We start from the raw sequence: 26351 nt of genomic DNA on the forward strand, positions 1-26351 counted from the left end.
TTCACCTATCAACGCTGATTTTAAAAACGTGTAACGTTAGGGAGGCCCAACATCTTAGACCCCTATAAGGATCACGGTGGAGCCTTATAGTTTCTAGATGCATAAGGTACGTCGTCTAACCCAAAACGAGGTGGGCACAGCCACTGCAAGTAGTGGCGGACATGCGAAATAGCTTCATTTTGGGTAAGAATTATGACGCCATGCATAAATATTGAGAGAGGCGTATAACACCCTCACCCACATTTCGAAATATTTGTGTAAAGGATGTTTATATCCTAGCGGGGTGCCGCGCGAAGCGCGGCATCCCGCTAGTAAAAATTATACGCAAATTAAACAGCGCCCTCTAATTCGAGAGAGGTTTTTTTGGCAGGAACTTTAAACAATGTCAAACATGGCCGCAGCAAGTGGAATGGTATACTTCTTCTTGCCCTACACAGCAATTTCTCTCCTCATTTATTATGTAGCTTTACGTCGTAAGAGATCATCAGACACGAAGGCTGGGAAATCGAGAGAAGTTTTGGTAGTTACTGCCCACCCAGACGACGAGTGCATGTTTTTCGCACCGACGATATTACAGCTTGTGCAGGAAGCCAATACGAAAGTGAACCTTCTGTGTCTTTCTACAGGTTGGTATTTGACTCGATAGCTCCATTTATACCATGGAGGAATAAATTCCTACATGTTTATACTAACGCTCCATAAATAGAACCAGCCCACGCACAAGGATACGAAGCAGATCGACCCTATTTATGTGGGGACGTGGCTTGGTTAATTCTGATGACACGCCTAGTTCTAAAGACGGAAAAGTTTCCGTATGGCGCCACCACTTTTTCATTCGATATGAAATAATATAGTATCTAATTTACCTCAATGAGATATCCCTTTTTGTAAAAATGAGTGAAAAAGTGGTGGCGCCATAGAAAAAGTGGTGGCGCCATACGGAAAGTTATCCCTAAAGACTAACATGACTAAGCATGCTAGAAGAGTGGCAGAACTAGGTCACAGGTGTATTGTCATATTGTTTTTAATTGAACTAGCCTATAAAAAAGGCTATAGGAAAAGTTTCCGTATGGCGCCACCACTTTTTCATTCGATATGAAATAATTTAGTATCTAATTTACCTCAATGAGATATCCTTTTTTGTAAAAATGAGTGAAAAAGTGGTGGCGCCATACGGAAAGTTATCCAGGCTATATTATGTATATTTTTTAATATTATAGTGTTGGTGGTTTATGGTTTATCATGAAATTGGAGGTAGGCCTACCACCATTCATATGGATGTAGAATTATTTATACCATGCTCAATGTTTATGTAAACTCATCATGTGGACAATGGAGGAAGTCTATTTTCTTCCTCCATTCCCCAAATGTATTAATATATAAGGTTTATCGCAATTCAGAACCTTAAACGGCTTAATGCGTTATGAGTAGGCAGATGGGGCATTTGCTACCGCGGTGTATGTTAATATCATCGACGTGCACATGCATGACCAATATCTTGTTGTGGTAGGTTTAACAGCTTCGTCTCATGAAAATAGTTTTCGTCTCAGTGGTCAGTGAAAATTATTTTAGCATGTCAAAACATTTTTTTCATGACATTATTTGACTCATTTTTCAAAAACTACAGCAACTCAGCCACTAATATTTTAAGGTACGCTTTCTACTATCATTATCTTCAATCGGTGTCAGTTTAATGTAAATCTGTGGACATTGTGTTTTGTGTTACAAAAATTACCCAAAAATTACCCAGGTGTTGCTGTGTGGTCATCGCGAATCTCTGAAATACAAGCTCATAATATTGAAAAAGTTCAAAAAATGGCTTTGCGTGTTATTGATTATCTGGCTTATTGCAAATATTTTGTCTTATCTTGATCATTTAAATTTTTTTAGACGTGAATCATTGAATGAAAGGCGTAAACACCTAGTTCTTAATTTTGCCAAATCTCTGCTCACTTCTGATAATCATCGCCACCTCCTCCCCCTAGAAGTAAATCTAATTATTTGTCAGAGCATATTTTAAGAAACACCAGGCAACTAATACACCTTCAGATAAAAACTCAAAGATACAAAAGCTCGCCTGTCCCCTCAATGCTCAATCAGTTCATGATAACGGCTCCATTTCATTTCCTTTGTGCTCATGTTGTGTCCAAATCTCCCTTGCCTACAGTACAGTATGTTGCTGTTTTGTTTTAAACTCCCTCGTTTTGTTTTTAATGTGTCCACAAATCCCCCCTCCTGTTTACAGCTGTTTTCCCAATTCCTGTTTGTCTGTTTGACTCTAGTAACATTTTTAATAGATGTTAAATTTGCATCGGGGATAAAGAATATTAATTTTTGGTTTTTACCCATATACACCGATGTGTGTAGCACTGTATTCTCAGTACTTTCCCGAGTCCTGAATAAAATCACAGGCATTTTACTCGGGTGAGATTCGAACCCACGACCTTTGCAATTCTAGAGCAGTGTCATACCAACTAGACCACCGAGATTGCCCGGTAGCTAGAGGCAGTTCGAATCCTAGCCTCTAGCTACCGGGCAATCTCGGTGGTCTAGTTGGTATGACACTGCTCTAGAATTGCAAAGGTCGTGGGTTCGAATCCCACCCGAGTAAAATGCCTGTGGTTTTTTTCAGGACTCGGGAAAGTACTGAGTATACAGTGCTACACACATCGGTGTATTTGGGTAAAAACCAAAAATTAATATTCTTTATCCCCGATGCAAATTTAACATCTATTAAAATCGTTTGCAGTACCCGCTGCTAAAACATAGGATTCGAACTGCCTCTAGCTACCGGGCAATCTCGGTGGTCTAGTTGGTATGACACTGCTCTAGAATTGCAAAGGTCGTGGGTTCGTATCCCACCTGAGTAAAATGCCTGTGATTTTATTCAGGACTCGGGAAAGTACTGAGTATACAGTGCTACACACATCGGTGTATATGGGTAAAAACCAAAAATTAATAAAATTTTTAACCTTATTGTTTTATCATGTAAACTTGTACATATATTTTTGATGTAATTTTATTGTTAACCAAATGCCATTAGTCAGATGACTTTTTATTTGGTCTTGTATTTTTATATGAAAATAAACCAATATTGACAAAAGAAATGTTGTCCAAACCTATGGAGTGCAAGATGTCTCAGCTAGGAAATACATCGCGATATTGCGCTACTTAATCGATATCGCGATATATCGTGTGATATAACGATATTTTGATTAAAACCAATTCAATCCGATATCGAAATCGTTTCCAAATTAGTATCGCGATATTCGATAATATCAAGGTATCGCCCAAGAAGAAGGACTTGGCGTATCAACTCCAAACTTGGTTTGTGGATTGTTCATGGGATCCCCCAGAGGCCTATTGTTTTTGGATCCCCTCAAATAAATATTAAGCTCGTTATTGCTAAAACAAAAGAAATGTTGTCCAAGCGATATCTTAAGAAGGACTTGGCGAATCAACTCCAAACTTGGTTTGTGGATTGGTCATGGGACATGTGGGATCTCCCAGAAGCCTGTTGTTTTGGGATCACCTCAGATAAATATTAAGCTCGTTATGGCTAAAACAAAAGAAATGTTGTCCGAGCAATATCCCAAGAAGGACTTGGCGTATCAACTCCAAACTTGGTTTGTGGATTGGTCATGGGATCTCCTAGATGCCTATTGTTTTTGGTCCCCTCAGATTAAAAAAATTAAGTTTGTTATGGCTAAAACAAAAGAAATGTTGTCCGAGCGATATCTCAAGAAGGACTTGGCGTATCAACTCCAAACCTGGTTTGTGGATTGGTCATGGGATCCCCTAGACACCTTTTGTTTTTGGACCCCCTCAGATAAATATTAAGCTCATTTTGGCTGAAACAATAATTAAAAAAGGACTTGGTGTAGCAACTCGTATCTCAGCGGGGCATTTGTGTTGTCAACACACCATTCTTGTTTTTCTTTTGCTTTCAATGAACATGGTCTAAAGCTTTCTTTTAATGTAAAAATAATTTGTACACATGTACAATGTAGCTCTAAAGTTCATACTATATGAATGCAATTCTAAAGGGTGTTATGCTCTGGTGGCCAACGGTTCCTTTTTGACACCAACATTTTGTTTTTCTACATTTGAAAATCCCAACACAATGGGCTTAGCATCGATTCGATTTGGGTTGCATTGTGTTATTGTAGCCCGAAACCCTCCCGACACAAACAAATTGTTTACATGTTAAATTCCGTAAAATTATTTTTCTTTAAATGGTTTTTTTTGTGTGAAAAGTGTTGTGTACTCTGTGTGTCAACCAGTCTGGTGTCAACCTTGAGGTCCAAATAATTGTGCATGCAATTCTGAAAAGTGCTATGCTCAGGTGGTTTACTGAACCTTTTTGACACAAATTTGTTTGCATTTTGAATATATTCCCACTCAATTGGGCTTAGCCTTGATTCTGTTTAGTTGCCTTGTGTTAGTCGAGACACTCCTTAAACATTCCAACAACCATATTTTTTACATGTTCAGTGTACAAAATTAGGTATTGAAAGTATTTTTGTACACATTACACTGCACAGTATACAATGAGTTACATTGAAAATGTTTGCTCTGATAGAGTCATGAATTGTAATGTAATTACAATACAATACAATACAGTACAATACAATAATCTTTATTAGATCCCAAAAAGGGTAACTCATAGGCTCGCATACAGTAAAAACATTTGACACATTAAAAACATTAAAAAACAGACAATGGCTATCTACAATTACAAGAAAAACCACTAAAAAGCGATTATAGAAAAATACTGGAGACTGGGCGATAAATTTATAATTATCGTTAGTAAAATTGAGATAAGAAAAATACTGGAGACTGGGCGTTAATTAACAATTATTGTTTAAAACTGAGATTGTGGTATGTTATTGCACAAGGGATAAAGGAGGATGGGTAGCGGTTTGTCGCTGAATATGGCACTCGCATACGACCAGATCTTGGGATCAGCTGGCTGGCAATTGATCATGAAGCGGATGGTTAGCATCATTCAGTAGCATATTTAGCTTGCCATCCAGCAGATCCCCATATGCTGTGTCAACAAGCGGCTGCGACTCATCGAGAATCCTTCCTGCTGCTCTTATGATTCTATTTATGCGATCCTTTGCAATCCCACGTGCATTTCCACCCTTACAGACCAAGCAGTATGACCAAACACTAGCAACCACAGTGTCGTAAAAAGTAGCTAAAATATTACGATTGACATGAAACAAATTTAATTTCCTAAGACAAAACATACGAGAATTCATTTTTTTCACAATGGAATCTACATGCTCATGCCAACACAGTTCATTGTCAAGAACGACACCCAAATATTTGTAACAAGTTGTACGTTCCACTGCTCTGTCTTTTAACATCACAGGCTCTGGTCGGCGTGATTTCCTATAATCAATAACCATTTCTTTAGATTTAGAAACATTTAGTTGGAGATAGTTTAAATCACAGTAGTTGACAAAATGTTGAAGTTGATCTTGATACAAGTGATCATCATCCTTACTAATTAGACCAATCATTGCAGTGTCATTGGTGAATTTAATTCAAGGACACGACATTTCAGACGACCTACATTTTGATGTATATAATGAAAATAAGAATGGAGCTAGAACCGTACCCTGTGGAGCACCAGTATTCAAATAAATCAAACTAGATTGTGTGCCAGCAGCATTAATTTTAACATACTGAGAACGATTTGTCAAGTAATTTAACATCCAGGACAAAAGAGACTTGGGTACATCACAGTGGTCTAGTAGTTTCTGAATTAGTACATGAGGCTGAATAGTGTTAAATGCTGACGAGAAATAAAAAAACATCACTCTAGCTGAACTATTAGAGCGAACTTGTTCTAAGTGAGCATATTATTTATATAACACTGTTAAAATAGCATCACTGCAACTACGATTTCCCTGATAGGCGAACTGCATTGGGTCAAGAAAGCCAGATACAAAATCAAACAAAACATTCTTAAACAGTCTTTCACACACTTTCATTGGTAAAAAGTTAATTAAAGTTTTGAATCGAAACAAACAATGCATAAAGCCTACACCGTATTATTGAAATTGGTTTTGTAAAAAAAAAAAACGTAAATGCTTATTTCATTTCACACCAAGTGTCAACAGTTCACAAGGTCATCATTCTATGCTTTTTAAAATATAGATTAATTTTGCCTGCCCTTTAAAATAAGTGAGATCCATAACAACCCAAAACTAACAGTGCACACACATCAGGTTGCAGAGGTGCCAACATTTAAATCTTGCAATAGGGAAGATTTTGTACAACAGTCCTGAGATGTTGAGAATAACTTTCAATGTTATAGTAGTGACAACATTTCCATAATCATGGAGATGTAAATTTAAAAAAAAAAATCAGAGCATGGAAAGATTTAAATATTGTTTTTCAGGCCGAATCAGGTTGCAATTTGGAGTTTGTTTTGTGTTTAAAAGACAAACTAAGGTTGTGTGTTTTGTAATTTTAACCACTTATAGACACCTGTTTTTCAGTGCTGTATGAATGCTTGATACATGTATAAAGTGGGATTGACTATTTCTGACTGGTGTGTGTTTTGCCAAATATTTTGCAGGTAATTACTACAATCATGGTGAAGTAAGAACTAAGGAACTGATAGCCAGCTGTTTTACGCTTGGTCTACAAGATGCAGAGAACATTAATGTGTTAAATGATGAGTAAGAATTTTTATTATTATTTTTGGTGTATAATAATGTTCATAGGTTGTGGAAAAATCTTTAAAGACTCTGGACACTATTGATAATTGTCAAAGACCAGTCTTCTCACTTGGTGTATCTCAACATTTGTACACAAAATAATAAACCTGTGAAAATTTTAGCTCAATTGGTCGTCGCAGTTGCAAGATAATAATGAAAGAACAAAACACCCTTGTAATACGAAGTTGTGTGCTTTCAGATGCTTGATTTCGAGGCCTCAAAATCTAATTCAGTAGTCTCAAAATGAAACTCGTGGAAAATTATTTCTTTCTAATTAGTTTTTATGCGAATAATTATTTTGAGTAATTACCAATAGTGTCCACTGCCTTTAAGCTTTTGACATTCTACAAGCTTTATTTCAAATTATGCCTTAGACCTCCATGATCAGCCTGTACATGATCAGCCTCGCTACCATGGGCAGCTGGCCGTATCGATACCTCTTGTCACTAACCCCTGGGAGGGATGTACTGGGAAACAACGCTGATTGGTTCAGGAAATTGGTTATGTATTAGATGTCAGCGTGCACAGTTTTAAGATTTTGTATGTTTATCACGCCCACGTTTTTTATGACACAAACATGTTTTTTTTTAAATAAAAACAAACACATTCTTTAAGACGAAAGACATGCGTGTGCGCGTAGAAAATATTGAATAATGAACATGTACGCTCATTTATAGCTCATTTAAATGTGCTAGCATATAGCACATTTAAATTTGCCAATGTCATAGGTTATGATCGAGCAAGGCATGCTGGGAAAAAATGGCGCGGTGCGATTGGTCACCCCTGGGAACGAGGTTGGTACATGATGTACACTATGTAGTTTAGTCATTAGGCCTTTCAAGAGACATTTTGGCTCCAAGTGCATGAAACTGAATGCTTTTTAGGATTTTGGGTCTACATGTACATGTATGGCCTTACTGAAAGCATGCACTGTTCTACATACAATTGTTTGATATATAAGGATGTTTTTTCTGAAGTTTTTTTTTTCACATGTTTGGTTTTTGCTGTTGTTTTAACTTTCAGAAGATTAAAAGATGGCCAAGAGGAAGAATGGGATACAGATGTAATTGGTCATCATGTTTTACAATCTGTGAAGAAACACAACATTAACATGGTAAGAGCCAATCTTGTTAAATGTAACAGGTCATCATGCATTACAATTATGTGAAGAAACACAACATTGACATGGAGTCAAGAGTCAGTCTTGATGTGATAGGTCATCATTTTTTACAATCTGTGAAGAAACACAACATTAACATGGTAAGAGCCAATCTTATGAAAAGTGTAATGGGTCATCATGTTTTACAATCTGTGAAGAAATGCAACATTAAAGGAACACGTTGCCTTGGATCGGTTGAGTTGGTATTTGAAAAGCGTTTGTAACCGTTACAATAAAATGCATATGTGTAGAAAGATGTTGTAAAAGTAGAATATAATGATCCACACAAACATGCCTCGAAATTGCATGGTTTTCCTTTTACCTCGTTGACTAACACGGTCGGCCAATTATGGGAGTCAAAATTTTGACTCCCATAAATGGCCGACCGTGTTAGTCCGCACAGTAAAATGAAAACCACGCAATTTTAAGGCAAACTTGTGTGGATCATTGTATTCTACTTTTAAAACATCTTTCCAACAATATGCATTTTATAACAAATGGTTACAAACGCTTTTTATAGACCAACTCGTCCGATCCAAGGCAACATGTTCCTTTAACATGGTAAAAGCCAATCTTGACAAATGTAACAGGTCATCATGCATTCCCACTATGTGAAGAACAAAATTATTAACACGGTAAGAGCCAATCTTATGAAAAGTGTAATGGGTCATCATGTTTTACAATCAGTGAAGAAATACAACATTAAAGGTAATCGCTTTACTAGGTCTGTACCAGACATAAGTGAAAAACCAAATCGAAAACCAAAAATGGACGTATTGCAACGTCCGGGCAATGTTACCTTAATTTTGATTGGTCACCCGATATTCTTACACCAGGAGCATTGCCAGTCCCCTCAATACTGGAACGTATGCAAATCTTTATTGTTTGAGATGACAGGGGGTTGGATGGGCGCACCTCGACCATGCCCAGTTTCACTGAGAGGCACTTGTAGCCCCATTGTACACTAATGTCAGCGCACAAAGATTAGGCATACCTTTCACAATAAGAGATGAAAGTGAAAACAGCTTAGAAGCCCGGCATGTTAGACAGCATGTTGTTGGTTCAACCCACCAAATTGAATTGAGTGAAAATAGGGAATATACGAATTAAAAGCCCTTTTCACACTACAGTTATTCCCGGGAAATTCCCGGGAACTTTTGGTCGATCGTTTTCAACTGCTAAAGCCCTTTTCAAACTAGGTGTTTCCTGGGGTTTGATCGTAAGTGTGAAACAACCGACACACTCATGGGAAATAGTACTCCCGGGAGTTATCTAATTGGGATAGTGAGAACGGTTGATGGGTTGGCGGTGGGGTTAAAAACTCCAGGGATTTTCCCGGGAGTCCATGAAAAATTAGTTCTGGCCATCGCCTGCAATACAGAAGGGGGGATTTTATGTCATTTAGGTCAATTTCGCGCTTTTTTATTCATTTGTTTATTTTGTTTATTTATTTATTAATTTATTTATTTTGGGTGAGCACATTCTTGTTAAAGGCACTCTCACCTAACGTTAGCAAATTAGTAAATTAGCAAAATATAAATGAGAAAGAGATAAATTCTCACTAAAATAATAGAATAATTGTGTCCAGAAGCCTTTTAGTACTATCTGAAAGCACAAGGATGTTTTTCTCATTCAGTATTTTTTGGCAATTCAATGACCAATGACCAATTCATGAGTCCAAATTTTCCCATGTTTGTTATTTTATGCATATTGTTGAGATACACCAAGTGAGAATACTGGTCTTTGACAATTACCAAACGTGTTCAGTGCCTTTAACTATTTAGGGTGGACTTCTTTAGACCACCCCATCTTTAATGCGTTGGCGATTTTTTTATATTGTTTATTACATTTATTTCTTCATGTTTGTCTCGCGAGTAAATGTTTACCCCCAAATACACCCCTACTCAAGTATCTAAGGGGCTGAATGCATATTCTGATTTTCTCAGAGAAGTCAAGGGCTGTTTAAGAAGCAAAACTGGGATGTAAAATCCCCTAGAAATTGAATATTTGAAGTCATATCTCCGAGAAAACAAAGCAATTGTTACTATGTTTGAGAGGTATGCACGATACGGAGACACATGGCTAAAGAGGGGAAAAATAGAGCCATCTTCCTTCGCCATTTGTAAATGCGTCTACATTGAGCTATACCCCCACCAGGATTAGGCTATTGTTAAGAAAGCAAACCGCATAGCGCAGCCCCCCCCTCCCACATTTACCCAAGGGGCGGTATGTATGAATCCTATTACCCAGTGCCAAGTTCATTGTTCGTTATTATTCGAAAGGGGCGTACGCCAAATGGAATAATTAGGTACCCATGTGACATGTACAGGCTTATCAGATGTGGCCTACTGCACACTCGTGGACGATATTTTTAGGTTTCCGTACGTCCTTTCGTTTACGTTCTGGTACAGACCTGGTGGGACTAAAACCAAAACTGAAACCACCACCAGACGATTTCACGAATCGCTAGGATTAATCCTATCTAGAGTTTGGACGAGTAACCTGTCCTAACTTAGTTTGGATTCAATGCTTCCTAACGACTTCGGATATGGAACTGAACTCGTCCTAAGTCCTAAGATTAATCGTTGGGAAATGTTCGGTGAAATCAGAGCAGAGCAGGGAGTGTGTGCTCCTTGAACTGAATCAGTTGTTGACAAGCACAGGGAAGGAGAGGGAACCTAGAGGAGACTGAGGGTATAGATGACCCAAGGCTAAGGGTAGGGGTAAGAGTGGGTAGGAAGTGTGTGCTCACTGAACTGAATCAGTTGTTGACAAGCACAGGGAAGGAGAGGGAACCTAAAGGAGACTGAGGGTATAGATGACCCAAGGCTAAGGGTAGGGGTAAGAGTGGGTAGGAAGTGTGTGCTCACTGAACTGAATCAGTTGTTGACAAGCACAGGGAAGGAGAGGGAACCTAAAGGAGACTGAGGGTATAGATGACCCAAGGCTAAGGGTAGGGGTAAGAGTGGGTAGGAAGTGTGTGCTCACTGAACTGAATCAGTTGTTGAAAAGCACAGGGAAGGAGAGGGAACCTAAAGGAGACTGAGGGTATAGATGACCCAAGGCTAAGGGTAGGGGTAAGAGTGGGTAGGAAGTGTGTGCTCACTGAATTGAATCAGTTGTTGAAAAGCACAGGGAAGGAGAGGGAACCTAAAGGAGACTGAGGGTATAGATGACCCAAGGCTAAGGGTAGGGGTAAGAGTGGGTAGGAAGTGTGTGCTCACTGAACTGAATCAGTTGTTGACAAGCACAGGGAAGTAGGGAACCTTGAGGAGACTGAGGGTATAGATGGATTGTGAGGAAATCAAGGAAATCAAGATTTTTATTAAGCAGCACCAAATCTATGGAACAACTTGCCAGCAAACATTCGTAAACTGCATTCCCAAAGTCTTTTCAAATTAAAACTCAAAACTTTTCTTTTAAGAAAGCCTTCGGTAATGTGTAGTGAGTTTTGTATCTTTTAGTTTTTAATTTTATGGTCTCTATTTGAGTGTTGCTTTCTTATATCAAAGTTGCATTGTTTTTACAGCCTTTATTGTTTTATGGTGTTAATGCACTTTTTTGCTTGTAAAGTTGTATACATCTACTTTGCTTTTATTTTTTACCGGTGTACTTTTCTTTAAACTGTTCACTTATTGTATGTCATTTTCTTAATCTTTTGCAATTTTTTACTGTCATGTGCCCTTGAACAGGCTGGTCCTGGAGAGAGTGCAATATAAGATCAATAAATTATTATTATTATTATAATTACAATACACGGCGATCGCCATCTTTGATGTATGAACTTAGGACTAGTCCTAGGGGAAATACAAAACGTGTGGCTAGTCCTAAGTTAGGACGAGTTAACTCAAGATACATTGTAAGACTAGTCCTAACTCTTTGTGAAATCCACCCCTTGTAATGTTTAAATTTGTAGGTGGGGCTGGAAAAATTTTTAAATTTGTAGCTGCCAAGTTTGGGCCAAGATTCTGAAAGTAAATGAATTCCCTAATCCTCATAACTTTTGCATCTTAAGGCCACAACAATTAATGTTGTGACCCCTGTAGATCACAAGGGGGTTATTATTTGAGGACCCCAGGTCGAAATTCTAGTTGAACCTAGTTAAACTGGGTTTAACTGGAACTAGTTGAAAACCAGTTGATAAACTAGTTAAAAACAGTTAAAACCAGTTGGTTTAATATGGAAAATGGACAGACACCAACTGGTTTATAATTTAAACCTAGTTGAACACAGTTAAACCTAGTCCAAACCAGTTGGTTAATATGGAAAATGGACGACTTTGGTCACTATCCAGTTGAACCAGTTGACCCCAGTTAACTAGGTTCAACTGGAATTTTGACCTGGGACTATCACTTGATTTGTCGGACCATAGGGGTGTCCAAACAGAGGTTGAGCAATCTGAATATTGAGGTGCTGGAACACAGGGTTGTTGGAATATAAGGGTATCGAAGCATGTGTCTGAATTTAAAGGTGTTGGAACAATCAGTAGGGGCTACATGTAGGGTTCTCAAAACATAGAACATAAGTGTCAGTACTTCGGTGTGTCTAAATATGGAATGAGCTGTCGGAATATAGGGATGCAAAACACATGGGAGATCAGCTCTGAGAAACACTTCTTTGCTTTAAATTATTCACCTCATTGATAATTTCCTAATCAAATATTTTGTATTATTATTATTGTTGTCATTATTATTATTATATATATATATATATATATTATTTTTTTTTTGGGGGGGGGGGGGGGGTTACCCTTTTAGGGGTTTTGGTTTTACTTGGTTGGTTTCACGGCCAAGACCTGTTCAATTCTAGAGCAGAAGTCTTACCAACCAGACCACTGAGATTTCTTGGAAGCTAGGGGCAGATTGATAAATAATATGGAAACTCTGGAAGTACTGTGTATACAGTTCTTACACACATCGGTGTAAGGGTAACAAAAATAATATTCTTTTTTTTCAGACATTGTGTCCGATGCACAAATTAACATGTATTAAATATTTATTCTTCTCTAGATTGTGACATTTGATGCCTCTGGTGTGAGTGGCCATAAGAATCATATAGCATGTTATACAGCAGTAAGGTATTGCATTTTATTCACACTAACATTGCACAGTGAAACCATTTAAAACCTGACTCTGATGTCACACTTAAAATTACAGGGGCTTCCCAAATTTAAAAGCAGCCAAATATTGCACAATGTCAGCATATTTTGTTTATAACAAAGTTTAATTCTCTGTATTTATGATAATTATCTGTTGTCGCCTGACCTAAAATGATGAAAGACCAAATATATAAGTTCTTCATTTCATTGCTTGGGATTCTGTGGAGTTTTCTGAGCCATTGTTCTGACTTTCTTTTCCTATCACACTTTTTTTTATACAGGAACATGGTGGGATCTGGCAAACTAAAAAAAGGTAAAACTTGTAAATTGAATGGTTTACTAATACTACTACTACTAATAATAATAATAATACTACTAACAATAATTTAGTCGGTTTTATATAGCACTTTAAACACCCCAAGGGGGGTCTCAAATCCCTTCCACATTATTACCCCTGGTCACGCCCTCGCAGGTACCCATTATAATAATAATAATAATAATAAAAAACATTCTTATATAGCGCACATCACCGTGCGCTGTAAAAGGAAATCAACAATTATTGTACAAAGTAAACAGATATGTTTTTAACCGGGTTTTAAATTGTTCTGATGTCTCAGCCTGTTTGACAACCTCTGTAAGCCTTGGGGCATGTCACGTACCGCACATGCCGTGCCGTGTCTGGTGAGGGGCTGGAGGTGTAATCCCGACCGTAAAAAGAACAGGTGAATAAGAATTTTGTAAAAAAAGTTGAAACAAAAATAATGATAAAACAGGCAGATCGGTCAGCAGCCAGTGACCTGACGTCGCTCCAGCCTCTATTGACCCTATGAAGGTCCCGCTGGATGGTCTGGTGCCAGTTCATTTTAGTTTGGCCTCTCCTCCTCTTTCCCGGGGGGTTCCACCACAGGACTTGATTGGCGAGTCTCAAAGGGGGAACCGCGAAACATGGCCCAGCCAGTTCATGCGCCGCCCACAGATTGTATTGGACACTGGAGTTTGTTGTGACCGTTCTCTGACCTCCTCGTTGCGGACGAAGTCATCCCACTTAATGCCCAAGATCTTCCTTAGGCATCTTGAGTCGAATGCATCAAGTTTCTTGCTTGACTTGATTTTAAGTACCAAGTTTCCCAGCCATGGAGTTAAGTAGAAAGCATGTTGGAAATGTAGAAGCGAAGCTTGGTTTGAAGAGAGAACTTCTTGCTTGTCCAGATCTTATTAAGCTGGTTGAAGGCTGCGGTGCTTTACCTATTCTGCAGCTGATTTCATGATCCATTGATCTCTGGCTGTTGATGGACCTTCCCAGGTAGGTAAAGTCATCTACTACATCAACTTTATCTTGCCCAACGAGAATGTCAGGTGTTGTCTGGTGATCACTTGTCTCAGCATGATTTTTGTTTTCTTTCTGCTGATCACATGACCCAGTCTAGCTGAGGCATCATTGATGGAGTCCATTACAGTTTGGAGACCCTGGGTACTGTCGGACAATGTTGCGATATCATCAGCAAAATCAAGGTTGGAAAGTTTGGCTCCTCCGGTCCAAACGATTCCATGGTCCTTCGTAGCTTTCTTCAGAACCCAATCAATGGCCACAGTGAAAAGAATAGGAGACAGGATACAGCCTTGGCGCACACCAGTTAGTACCTGGAACCAGTCACTGAGACCGTCTTCGGTCCGAACACGGCAGCGGGAGTCGTCATATATGTTTCCTATCGCTTTGACTATCCTTTCCGGAATGCCATATGAAAGGAGTATTCCCTCAAGGAAGGCCTGTGAATACTGTCAAAAGCCTCACTGAAGTCAATGAAACTGACTGCAAGAGGCACCTGGAACTCCTTGCTCTTCTCAATGATGCGTCGGAGAGTAAAGATCTGTTCTGCACAGGAGCATTTCGGTCTGAAACCTGCCTGTTCCTCACGAAGCCCATTATCTACCAGGTCACAGATCCGGTTCAGAATCATGTTGCAGTAAACTTTGCCAGGAACAGACAGTAAGGTTACACTCCTCCAGTTGTCGCAATCAGCAAGGCTCCCTTTCTTTGGGATACAGATGATAGTACCATCTTTCCAGTCATCTGGGACGATTCCGGACTTCCACACTTGGTTACAGATCTTGCACATCCACTGAATGGATTCCTCACCACCTGCTTTTACAGCATTTCTGCAGTGATACCATCAATGCCTGGTGACTTGTTGTTTTTCATTGTTTTGATGGCTTTCCTCACTTCGGCTGTAGTGAAATCTTCAGTGTTGATGGGGAGAGTAGCTGCCGGGTCTTCAGGATCAGCAGGGGTTGCAGGGTTTGGTCGATTTAAAACCTCGCAAAAGTGCTCCGCCCACCTTGCCAGCTTCTCCTCTCCACTAAATAAAAGTGTGCCGTCCTTGGTTTTAATAGGGCCTGATCTTGAAGAAGTGGTGTTGGTGATTTTCTTGGCAATACGGTACACTGATCGCATGTCATTGTTTGTATTTGATGACATGTTTATCCTCCAATTGCAGCCCAATTCCTTTTAACTGGTGGGGATGCAGTATAATGGGCATTGTATCGCTAGAGTTCCCATGTTGACGTGGCCCGGGGTTGGAATGAATATCACTACATGTAGATCATATCAGTTGTAACTGAAGTGTACATGTTGAGTTGCTGTAGTAAGCAATTCGCCTTCCACTGTACTGTACATGATTACATGTACATGTACAGGCATTCAAACAGCAGGGTTGAACAAAAGAGTCCATGGAAGTGCTAGGTGCTCTTATCCACTCGGCCATGACACCCCATTAGTAGCTTCAAAAAGTTTTACTGGGAATTTTACAGATCAATTTACCCCTGGGTGGAGAGAAGCTTATGGTAAGTGTCTTGATCAAGGACACAAGTGTCTCGACCTGGATTCGAACCCACACTCTGCTGAACAGAATCATTAGAGCTTGAGTTTGGTGCTCTTATCCACTCGACCATAACACCCCATTAGTACCCTCAAAAAAATTTACTGGGAATTTTACAGATCTATTTTGAGGGTTACGTTGTATTCGAAACCTTTTTTTTAATTCATCATCCAATTAAAACTTTTTTTTTTGATACTTGAAACAGCTTGCAATGTGTTATGTTTTGCTTATTGACAATTTACAGTCATTTTCTTATATCCTAAACAGAAAAAAACAACGTCTCAGGCTTACAGAAGAGATATTTGGCATGGTTCTTTATAAACATTACAAACACTGGTTTGCATATTATTCAGTGTTGTATTTTATTGTATTTTTAAAGTATCCATTTGTATAGGTGTTTTTATCTTCAAGTACGCGCTAATCCTCCAATCAGATTGGCAGAATGGAGTGGTGATAAAAACCTATATTGCTTGGTTAAGATCACTACCATGCGTATTGTGTGTTCTATGTCACGCGCCAAGTTTGCTTGAAGATAAATACGTTATCACACGCGCGCTCGTGGAAATACGGAAAAATATAGCGCGTCTGCGTCCCATATCCAACTCGGCCTTCAGCCTCGTTGGATATGGGACGCAGACGCGCTATATTTTTTCGTATTCCACTCGCACTTGTGTGATAACTTATAATATATCTAGGTCTGTTGTTTATAATGTTTTAAATTGTTTCTATACTATATGTTATCACACAAGCACGAGTGGAATACAGAAAAATATAGCGCTTCTGCGTCCCATATCCAACTAGGCCAAATATATATTGTTTATATTGTAGAATCTTTTTATGTTGGATATTTTACATTTTTATACATAATATTAATCCTACATTTTAGTTAATCAGTTAATTATTATTATTATTATTATTGTACTCAAGTCCACAACCTTCAAGGCTATAGCCCGAGTATGACTCCTGGGTCCCCATTAAACAATACAAGTTCAATTTAATTTGATTTGATTTGTTTGCAGGTACTAAGCTATACTTCCTTCAGAGTGTTTCCATCTGGAGAAAGTATTTAATCTTTTTGGACATTCCCTTCAGTATTCTACTGAGTAGACACATGTTTCTGACTCCTCCATGGAATATGTGGAAATCACAGGTTAGTGTCATCACACAAGAATCCAACCACAATTTAGAATCTTGAGTGCCTTCTTGTAATCAATCATGATTCCGGACACTGCATGCAATTATAAATTTATCACGATGGTGTTTTATGTCATTTCTTTTTCTTTCTCAAAGTGCATGATTTTGTTGTGCGAAATTGCTGTGATGCAATGCGAGATAACAAGCATTTTGTTTTACAACCATTTAGATTTCCAAATAGTCAATCTAATTAGTTATCTTACAATCAATCACACATATGACACAGATAGCTTACAAGGCTCAACATTCACAACAAATTTGTCGAGTATTTTTCATTCATCCCAATCTTAAAATAAATGTATTGGTCTTAGCCCTGACTATTTTAAGGAACATTAGAGAATTTGTAAGAAAAACATTGGGAAGATCACAGATTTACATAAAACTTACACAGAATAATGATGATGATATAGTAGAAAACATTCCCTGAAGTATTTCTGCCTTAAATGTCATATTTGATGAGAAGTAAGTAAAACTACTTTCTCGTTTGGAGTTTATTGCTCAGTGAGCGTTTTCTTCATTTAAAAAAAGTCAATGTCATGCAAAATGCGTAATCATTTTTTCACTACTTTCTTGTGACCCAGATGGCCGATCTGGGTTTATGTATATGGTGGATTACATAAAGTGCTTACACTGCCTGGAACTGTTAGCAAAAACCAACTCTGTAAAGTTCCTTTAATATAATATACATATTTATTTTGTACATAATTGCGTTTATTGAGTTGCAAACTCTCTCTGATTCTTCAGAAAGTTTTTGGAAAATTAACAAGTCTTTTCATGTTCTGATAAGCAAATTTGAAAAGCTCCCTGATTATGGAAACGTTTTCTCTGTTATGTCGAATGTAACTCTAAATTTCTCCAAGGTTGTTTTACAAAATCTCTCAGATTGCAAGATACAAATGTGGGCAGCTGTGAGATATCAATATGAATATTTCTTTTACATAATCCTTTCCTGTTATTGGTGGCTCACTAGTGTTGAGTTTGTCAATAAATACATCAAATTCAACAAATTAACCTTTCTGTCCATCCACTTCTTGAGTGTTCAAGTGTTAAAGGCACTGTACATGTTTGGTAATTTTCAAAGACCAGTGTTCTCACTTGGTGTATCCCATCATAAGCATAAAGTAACAAGCCTGTAAAAATTTGGGCTCAATTGGTCATCAAAGTTGTGAGAAAATGATGAAAGAATAATCACCCTTGTTGGACAAGTTTGTGTACTTTCAGATAGGAATTAAAGACTTCTAGCTAGAAGTCTTTTATTATTTTAGTGAGAAAATTACCTCTTTCTCAAAACCAATGTTACTTCAGAGGGAGTCGTTACCCACAATGTTTGATACTATCAACAGCTCTCCAATGCTCGTTACCAAGTCAGTTTTTAAAATAATATTTGTTTTGAGTAACTACCAAACGTGTACCTTGTAAATTATTCAACTGTGTTTTCTTCTGTGATAAAAAGGGGAATATTTCCGAGGAACTCCTTCCTGATCCTGACTATTTAGAGAGAAGTTGACCCCATGGTTTCTTACTATTTGATGTCCAACATTTATTGTTTCATCTTCATAGAAAGAACAGTCTCACTTATTGATGTTTGCTTTTGAACAACATATAAAATGCTTTCGACCAAAAATGTGGTAGAGAAACATTTTGTTATAAATTTTGATAAAGTTTTTACACTGCAAACAGTTTAACCATACATTGATTTCTACTGATTTGATTGTTTCAGCGAGCAATGTTTGCTCATGCCAGTCAGTTAACATGGTATCGGCTTCTCTACATCATCTTCTCAAGATACATGACAGTCAATGGATACCATAAGAAGAGTGTACATTGATGGCAGATCAGGACTTTCATACAAAACTCTGTATAAATTATTTATCACAATTTTCTTCACTCTGTCTAAATATGAACTGAATTCAACATAAAAGTCACGAAGGTCAGTGTATGCAGCTTGTAACAAAAAGCCATATGGAGTCATAGTAGTCACAAGCAGCTTGTAACAAAACGCCAATTGGAGTCCATAGTGGCCACAAGCAGCTTGTAAAAAAAAGCCAATTGGAGTCATAGTAGTCACAAGCAGCTTGTAACAAAACGCCAATTGGAGTCCATAGTGTCAACAAGCAGCTTGTAACAAAAAGCCAATTGGAGTCATAGTAGTCACAAGCAGCTTGTAACAAAACGCCAATTGGAGTCCATAGTGGCCACAAGCAGCTTGTAACAAAACGCCAATTGGAGTCCATAGTGGCCACAAGCAGCTTGTAACAAAACGCCAATTGGAGTCCATAGTGGCCACAAGCAGCTTGTAACAAAACGCCAATTGGAGTCCATAGTGGCCACAAGCAGCTTGTAACAAAAAGCCAATTGGAGTCCATAGTGGCCACAAGCAGCTTGTAACAAAACGCCAATTGGAGTCCATAGTGGCCACAAGCAGCTTGTAACAAAACGCCAACTGGAGTCCATAGTGGCCACAAGCAGCTTGAAACAAAAAGCCAATTGGAGTCCATAGTGGCCACAAGCAGCCTGTAACAAAAAGCCAATTGGAGTCATAGTAGTCACAAGCAGCTTGTAACAAAACGCCAATTGGAGTCCATAGTGGCCACAAGCAGCTTGTAAAAAAAAGCCAATTGGAGTCATAGTAGTCACAAGCAGCTTGTAACAAAAAGCCAATTGGAGTCCATAGTGGCCACAAGCAGCTTGAAACAAAAAGCCAATTGGAGTCCATAGTGGCCACAAGCAGCTTGTAACAAAAAGCCAATTGGAGTCATAGTAGTCACAAGCAGCTTGTAACAAAAAGCCAATTGGAGTCCATAGTGGCCACAAGCAGCTTGTAACAAAAAGCCAATTGGAGTCATAGTAGTCACAAGCAGCTTGTAACAAAACCCCAATTGGAGTCATAGTAGTCACAAGCAGCTTGTAACAAAAAGCCAATTGGAGTCATAGTAGTCACAAGCAGCTTGTAACAAAACCCCAATTGGAGTCCATAGTGGCCATTTAAGTAGCTTGAAAAAAAAATGAAAAAAAGTTGCTTGAAAAAACTCCCCAAAAAACCAATTGGAGTCCGTAGTCAATGAGATATCTGCTCTAGCAATGCAAGACCAAATTGATTTTCCTGTGGATTTTGTTCGTACAGAACTCAGTTTGTGTATGTCTTCAATCCCATGTGAAATACACCACACACAAAGCACTTGTTTGTTTTTCTGTGGCTTTAGTGACCCTTTCAGAGTTTATGTTTGAGGGCAGCCAAAATAAGTTTGACACGCAATCATGGACTGTACGACTATGTGTTGGTGTGTTGGCATACTACGCCCACAGGTTTTAATGTACATTGTACATAGGTGTGAGGGTAAAATCAAGTTACAACATGTTTGTATAATGTACAAGACTTTGATTACAGTTGTTCCTTGCTAAGTGCATGAGGACGGTCATTGAGACTGCCTAAACAAATCCATTTTATTAGAAGGTTTTATTATTTTAAAAAAGTGTAAATGAAATTCACCAAATCTTAACACTACAGAACAGTTGTAAAAAACGAAAATTATTTTGCATTGCCAACTGCCTCAGTAATTTAATGATTTACGTTTTGTTCTGTTGTAAACAAGAGTTGTTAAATAATGTGACAATTCTATATATTCTTTTTACACTTTTGGGTTTGTAACATCTTTAAGTGTTTCTCCTGATGACCCACTTTATTGTGCTTGTTTTCTTGTTGTATAATAAAGTAAATGCAGTGTCTTATGCAGAAGCACTAGAATGAAATTTCCCACAAATATTTATGTTTTTTGTCTGAATGATGTTAAACTTGGCAAACTTGATTATTTTGACAAGATCATTATTTTTTATAACCGGATCACCCTTGAAAAATAAATTGCATAAGCTATTTTCCCCAAGGGTGCAGCGACGAGGCTTCGGTAATAATTCTTCAGTATTTCTTGGTCTGTAAGGAGGAATTAGCAGAATAAAAACATTCAATAAAAAAGGATATATTTTGTACCCCTGTATTGCTAGATATGGGCTGAAAACTCAATATCGAGAATGGCTGCTATTTAGTGCATTAATTACCGTGTACACTTTGTTGGGACAATATCCCAAAGTGGAAATTTTGTTGAAAAACCTTTAACAACAAAAACCATCACTAAAACCCAACCAATGTCAAACAAGTGGTTGCCATGGCAACAATGGACCACTGATTTATAACATATTTTGTATGATATGACCTTAGACAAATGCTGGGAAAATAAGATGGTGATCTGATGCATATTTCAAAAGCAAAAAAAATGGTTAGAAGTAAAAATAGAGTTGGGGGACTGATGATGTCAAATTTTGTCTTTGAAATCAGTTCAAAAACCTCATTGCCTACAAACAAGTTTGCTAGCAGAAGTATACATGGGCGTATTTTTGTTTTATTACTTGTTCTTGAGCTCTAATCTATGCAACATTTAAGAAAGAAAAAAAAAGGGCTATGTCTTGGTTTTCATGGTTGGGCAAAAGTGTCTAAATTTTATAACGCCCTTTTTACAGAATGATTAGAAGTTTCTCACTGAAAGCCTATTAAAATTTAGAGTAAGACCTGATAAGTTATCATGTACAGAACAGATTGACCTTGCACCTTGTACTCAATTCAATACTATTGGCAGTAAAGTTACTACACTGACCATATGAGAAGCATAATCCAAACCAAAGTATGTGAACAAAATAACTAAATAATTGCAGAGGTGTTTTGGCCGCGTAATCTATCACACATCCCCCTAGTACCTTACTGACAGAACGACTGCATGCTTGGTTCTCTCCTTAATGTCCTGGACTTTGCTGAAGCTGTCCCGATACATTTACTTAATCATCAAATTAAGCGACTTGGGAAGTTCTCCCCCAGATTAGTTACTTTAAACTCCCGTGCCATTCCCTTGACTGGCTTCCTTTGCATCAGCAACATCTCTATAATTCCTTGGTTCTCATCATTTGCTCTCTCCATGCCATAGCTTTACCCACTATACCTCCATTACCTGCACACTGACAACTTCAATTATCTGACTCAATCTTCTTAGAGTACAGATCCTCTCACGTCAATCCAGGGGAAACTTTTCCAATGGAACTCACCTCCTACAACAAAATGTCATGGTCAATATGGCTTAAACAAAGAAATTGTGTCCTTGTGATACTCAAGAAGGCATAATACCTCATACCTTGGTGTGTGGATTGGTCTTGGGTTCCCCTCCTTTTGGACCCCCATTGATAATTATCATGATCATTATGGCTAAAACAAAACAAATGTTGTCAGAACAAAACTCAGGAAGGACTTCAACTCCAAACTAGGTTTTTTGATTGGTCTTCAAGTCCCCCAGAAGCCTAATATTTTTGGGACCTCCTGCAACAAATGTGAGGTAACTTCGGTTTAAATAAAAGAAATGTTTTTCGGGTAATAACTCAAGGACTTTACTTAAAGACTTAGTGTTTGGATTGGTCGTGGGTTCCAGAAACCTATTGTCTTTTGACCACCTTAGTAAAAATATCAAGAAACTGACTGACTTGTGGGGCATTTGTGTTTACCAATTACATCTTTTCTTGTTTGAAAAATCATTTAAAAATTATATTCATAGATACCCCAGACAGTTTCTATTGGTGGAGAGTGCGTCACGTTGGGGCTTTAAACCTTTGATAATGACCAGCTTGAGCTGTTTATAACAAGCTGGCTTCCCCGTGTCGGGCGCGCAAGATTATCATGCAGAACGCAATTCAAAGCTAAAGTAACAGCGCGTAATCTAAGCGCGCGAAATCTAAGCGCACGCCTGTACACACAACCCATGCGCATCGAACAGATTCTTCACAAAGTTTTTGAAAAAAATATTTCAAACCTCGAAATTTCAATTGTTAAAGTGTCTATAATTGTATTATTTAACTTTTTTTAACAAAAGGGCATTTATGAATGGGAATAAAAGAGTAGTGACTCGTTCTTAAACGTCAGTTTAAAACCTTGCAAAGTCGTTGCTGTGCGATAAAGGCCCTCGCCTTTGGGTCGGGCCTTTATCACATGGCCGCCAACCCTGCCGGCTTTAAACGGCCGTTATAGAACTCGTCGCTACCCTTTTAATCCTTTATTTCAACATCACCCAACAAGTAAACTCAACAAGCTGGTGCCCGCATAGCGTGAGTTTCCCGCTCGTAACCCAGACCTTTAAATTAACAATTAATGAACCAGACTGAGAACTGACTCTTAGTTTCCATGCACCTTTATTCATTCAAAATAGGTCATTCAGTATAAGATAATATCCGAGGTGTGTGTCATTCATGGGTATATCATGAATGGTGCATACACTGAAGGCAGTATGAGATTTAACCTCCACCTGTGGTGTCATGCTATTGTTTCAGCGCTCCATCATTTTGCACAAATTGCAGACTTTTTTTTAATACATAGCCATTGCTCCATTCATGCAAATAACAGATGTTCAATGGCATGATGACACAGGTGGAGGTTAATAACAAATATGGCCATACAATTTAGTTAATACTTATTTTAATTATTCCTAGAGTCACCATTGAACATGTTTTCTGTATAGGCATGACATTCGATAGCAGTGACGACACAGGTGGAGGTTAATAAATGAATATTGCCATACAATTTAATTAATACTTATTTAAATTATTCCTAGAGTCACCATTGAACATGTTTTCTGTATAGGCATGACGTTCAATAGCAGTGACGACACAGGTGGAGGTTAATAAATGAATATGGCCATACAATTTAGTTATTACTTATTTTAATTATTCCTAGAGTCACCATTGAACATATTTTATGTATAGGCATGACGTTCAATAGCAGTGACAACACAGGTGGAGGTTAATAAATGAATATAGCCATACAATTTAGTTATCACTTATTTTAATTATTCCTAGAGTCACCATTGAACATGTTTTCTGTATAGGCATGACGTTCAATAGCAGTGACGACACAGGTGGAGGTTAATAAATGAATATAGCCATACAATTTAGTTATCACTTATTTTAATTATTCCTAGAGTCACCATTGAACATGTTTTCTGTATAGGCATGACGTTCAATAGCAGTGACGACACAAGTGGCGGTTAATAAATGAATATGGCCATACAATTTAATTAATACTTACTTTAATTATTCCTAGAGTCACCATTGAACATGTTTTCTGTATAGGCATGACGTTCGATAGCAGTGACGACACAGGTGGAGGTTAATAAATGAATATTGCCATACAATTTAGTTATACTTATTTTAATTATTCCTAGAGTCGCCATTGAACATGTTTTCTGTATAGGCATGACGTTCAATAGCAGTGACGACACAGGTAGAGGTTAATAAATGAGTATGGCTATATAATAATTAATACTTATTTTAATTATTCCTAAAGTCCCTGATGAACATGTTTTCTGTATAGGCATGACGTTCAATAGCAGTAACGACACAGGTGGCGGTTAATAAATGAATATGGCCATACAATAGTTAATACTTATTTGAATTATTCCTAGAGTCCCTGATGAACATGTTTTCTGTATAGGCATGACATTTAGTCCTAAGAACAATTTTATTGAGTACACAGGCTGACCTACATTACATGAACACATGGTATATATAGGCTTTTACAGACTTTTCTGGCTATTTAATAACAATTTTGCTGATTCTTCTGATGGTTAAAACACAGAAATCCGATTAAAATAGGAAAAATATCATGCTCGACTATTTTGTTGGAACTGGGTGATTGTACTTGATATAGTTCATACTGATAGAAGAAATCTTTGTAATAATAATTTTCTTAAAGACACTGGACACGATTGGTAATTGTCAAATACTAGTCTTCAAAATTGGTGTATCTCAACATACGCATAAAATAACACACCTGTGAAAATTTGAGCTCAATCGGTCGTCGAGGTATATAATCTTGTTCAATCACAGTATTTCAAAGTCTTATAATTTGTTTGTTATAATGTGTAGAAACAATCTAAATTTTTGAATTTGTATACATATTTAAAAAAAAAAAAAATTAAAAATAAATCATGGCAAGATTACCTATTAACCAACCATGAGAAAACCAATTCCCTTATAATGTTTTTAATAAATATTTTTAAAAGTAAAAAGCTCTGATCTGCACTCTATTTATAAAAAAACACCAACATTTGCTTTCAAATTAAACTAGCTTTACTTTAAAATAGTTTGTTTACAAACTAGCTGTTAATTAACTTCAATATAAAGGTTTAAGACAAGTTTTATGAGATCCTATAGAGGGCATTGTTTACTTTTACCTATTGGTCATTTGTTTGTAAGACATTTGTGATAAATCTTTTGGATTCAACTAATGCTTTGATTTGTTGAGCTGGCTCATCCGGGTTTAAATCCAGAGAAATGCCTCATTTTAGATGCATGGCTAAAGTCTGACGTGCCCTTTCTAGCAGAGAGTACAAATATATAGAATGTACTTTTCCATAAAATAAATTATTATGATAAAACAATAAAAACAGAACTCCTTTTAAAAGTGTTTTTATACATTCATAAAATAACATTAATAACAAATTTTTAATTAAAATGCAGTGTAGCACTGCAAAATTATGAGCAAACGCAAATTATTAACTTATGTAATATTGCAATTATAAGTGAAGTGATCTATGAAACCATTGTTTTTTGTTTCACTCCACATTGGATTCATGACGTATTTATCCACATTTTTATTAGTACCGATTTTTGTTAATGCCTGAAGGAACTTTGCTTTTTCCTAAACTTTGTCACTTGACAGCTGGACAGCGGGCTTTTTTATCCACCTGGAATTTTAAGGTGTGTTGATACAGGCACCTATTGTGATCCATTGCATCAACCGTGCGAAGAGTGACAACGGATTTTGGGAAAATTTCCATGGGGGTTTTCCAGTTTACAGTACTGTTGTTGTATAAATGTAGCATACAAGAATGGACAGGCTGTCACCATTCAGCTCAATGGAAGAACTCTAGTCTGACATTCCAGCATAACATGACAGATATTCAGCTGTGACTCTTATGGAGAGTTATGGAGATTGACAATTAAACTTGCTCATACGACAACATCTAAAACCCTGGAACTAATCCAAAGCACATTTTTGTCGTCTGTTCTTTGTCTAGGTTTCTTTGTGGCAATAATACTTTCAAAAGAAAACCATTGCTCCAAAGTTTAAAAAAATATTACCCTGGATGGAAAAGGAATTGTTTTGTTTTTTCAAATACTGGCATAACACGGTTAAAATGTACACTTCCTTTTGATGGGTTTCAAAGATACATTTTAAAAAACATGGCTTTGAAGTCTTA

General features: G+C 37.5%; 1 protein-coding gene across 1 annotated transcript; it reads left to right on the forward strand.

The window, feature by feature from the left end:
- The first annotated feature begins 347 nt into the window (after nt 1-347).
- LOC139939215 (N-acetylglucosaminyl-phosphatidylinositol de-N-acetylase-like) lies at nt 348-26347 on the forward strand. The gene is made up of 7 exons (XM_071935012.1): nt 348-626; nt 6596-6698; nt 7761-7851; nt 12906-12973; nt 13276-13307; nt 16890-17020; nt 18785-26347. The coding sequence occupies exons 1-7, from the start codon at nt 383-385 to the stop codon at nt 18890-18892; spliced, it is 777 nt and encodes a 258-aa protein (XP_071791113.1). The 5' UTR covers nt 348-382; the 3' UTR covers nt 18893-26347.
- Nucleotides 26348-26351: the final 4 nt, after the last annotated feature.

Source organism: Asterias amurensis, chromosome 1 (assembly GCF_032118995.1).
Source record: "Asterias amurensis chromosome 1, ASM3211899v1".
Classification (NCBI taxonomy): Eukaryota; Metazoa; Echinodermata; class Asteroidea; order Forcipulatida; family Asteriidae; genus Asterias; species Asterias amurensis.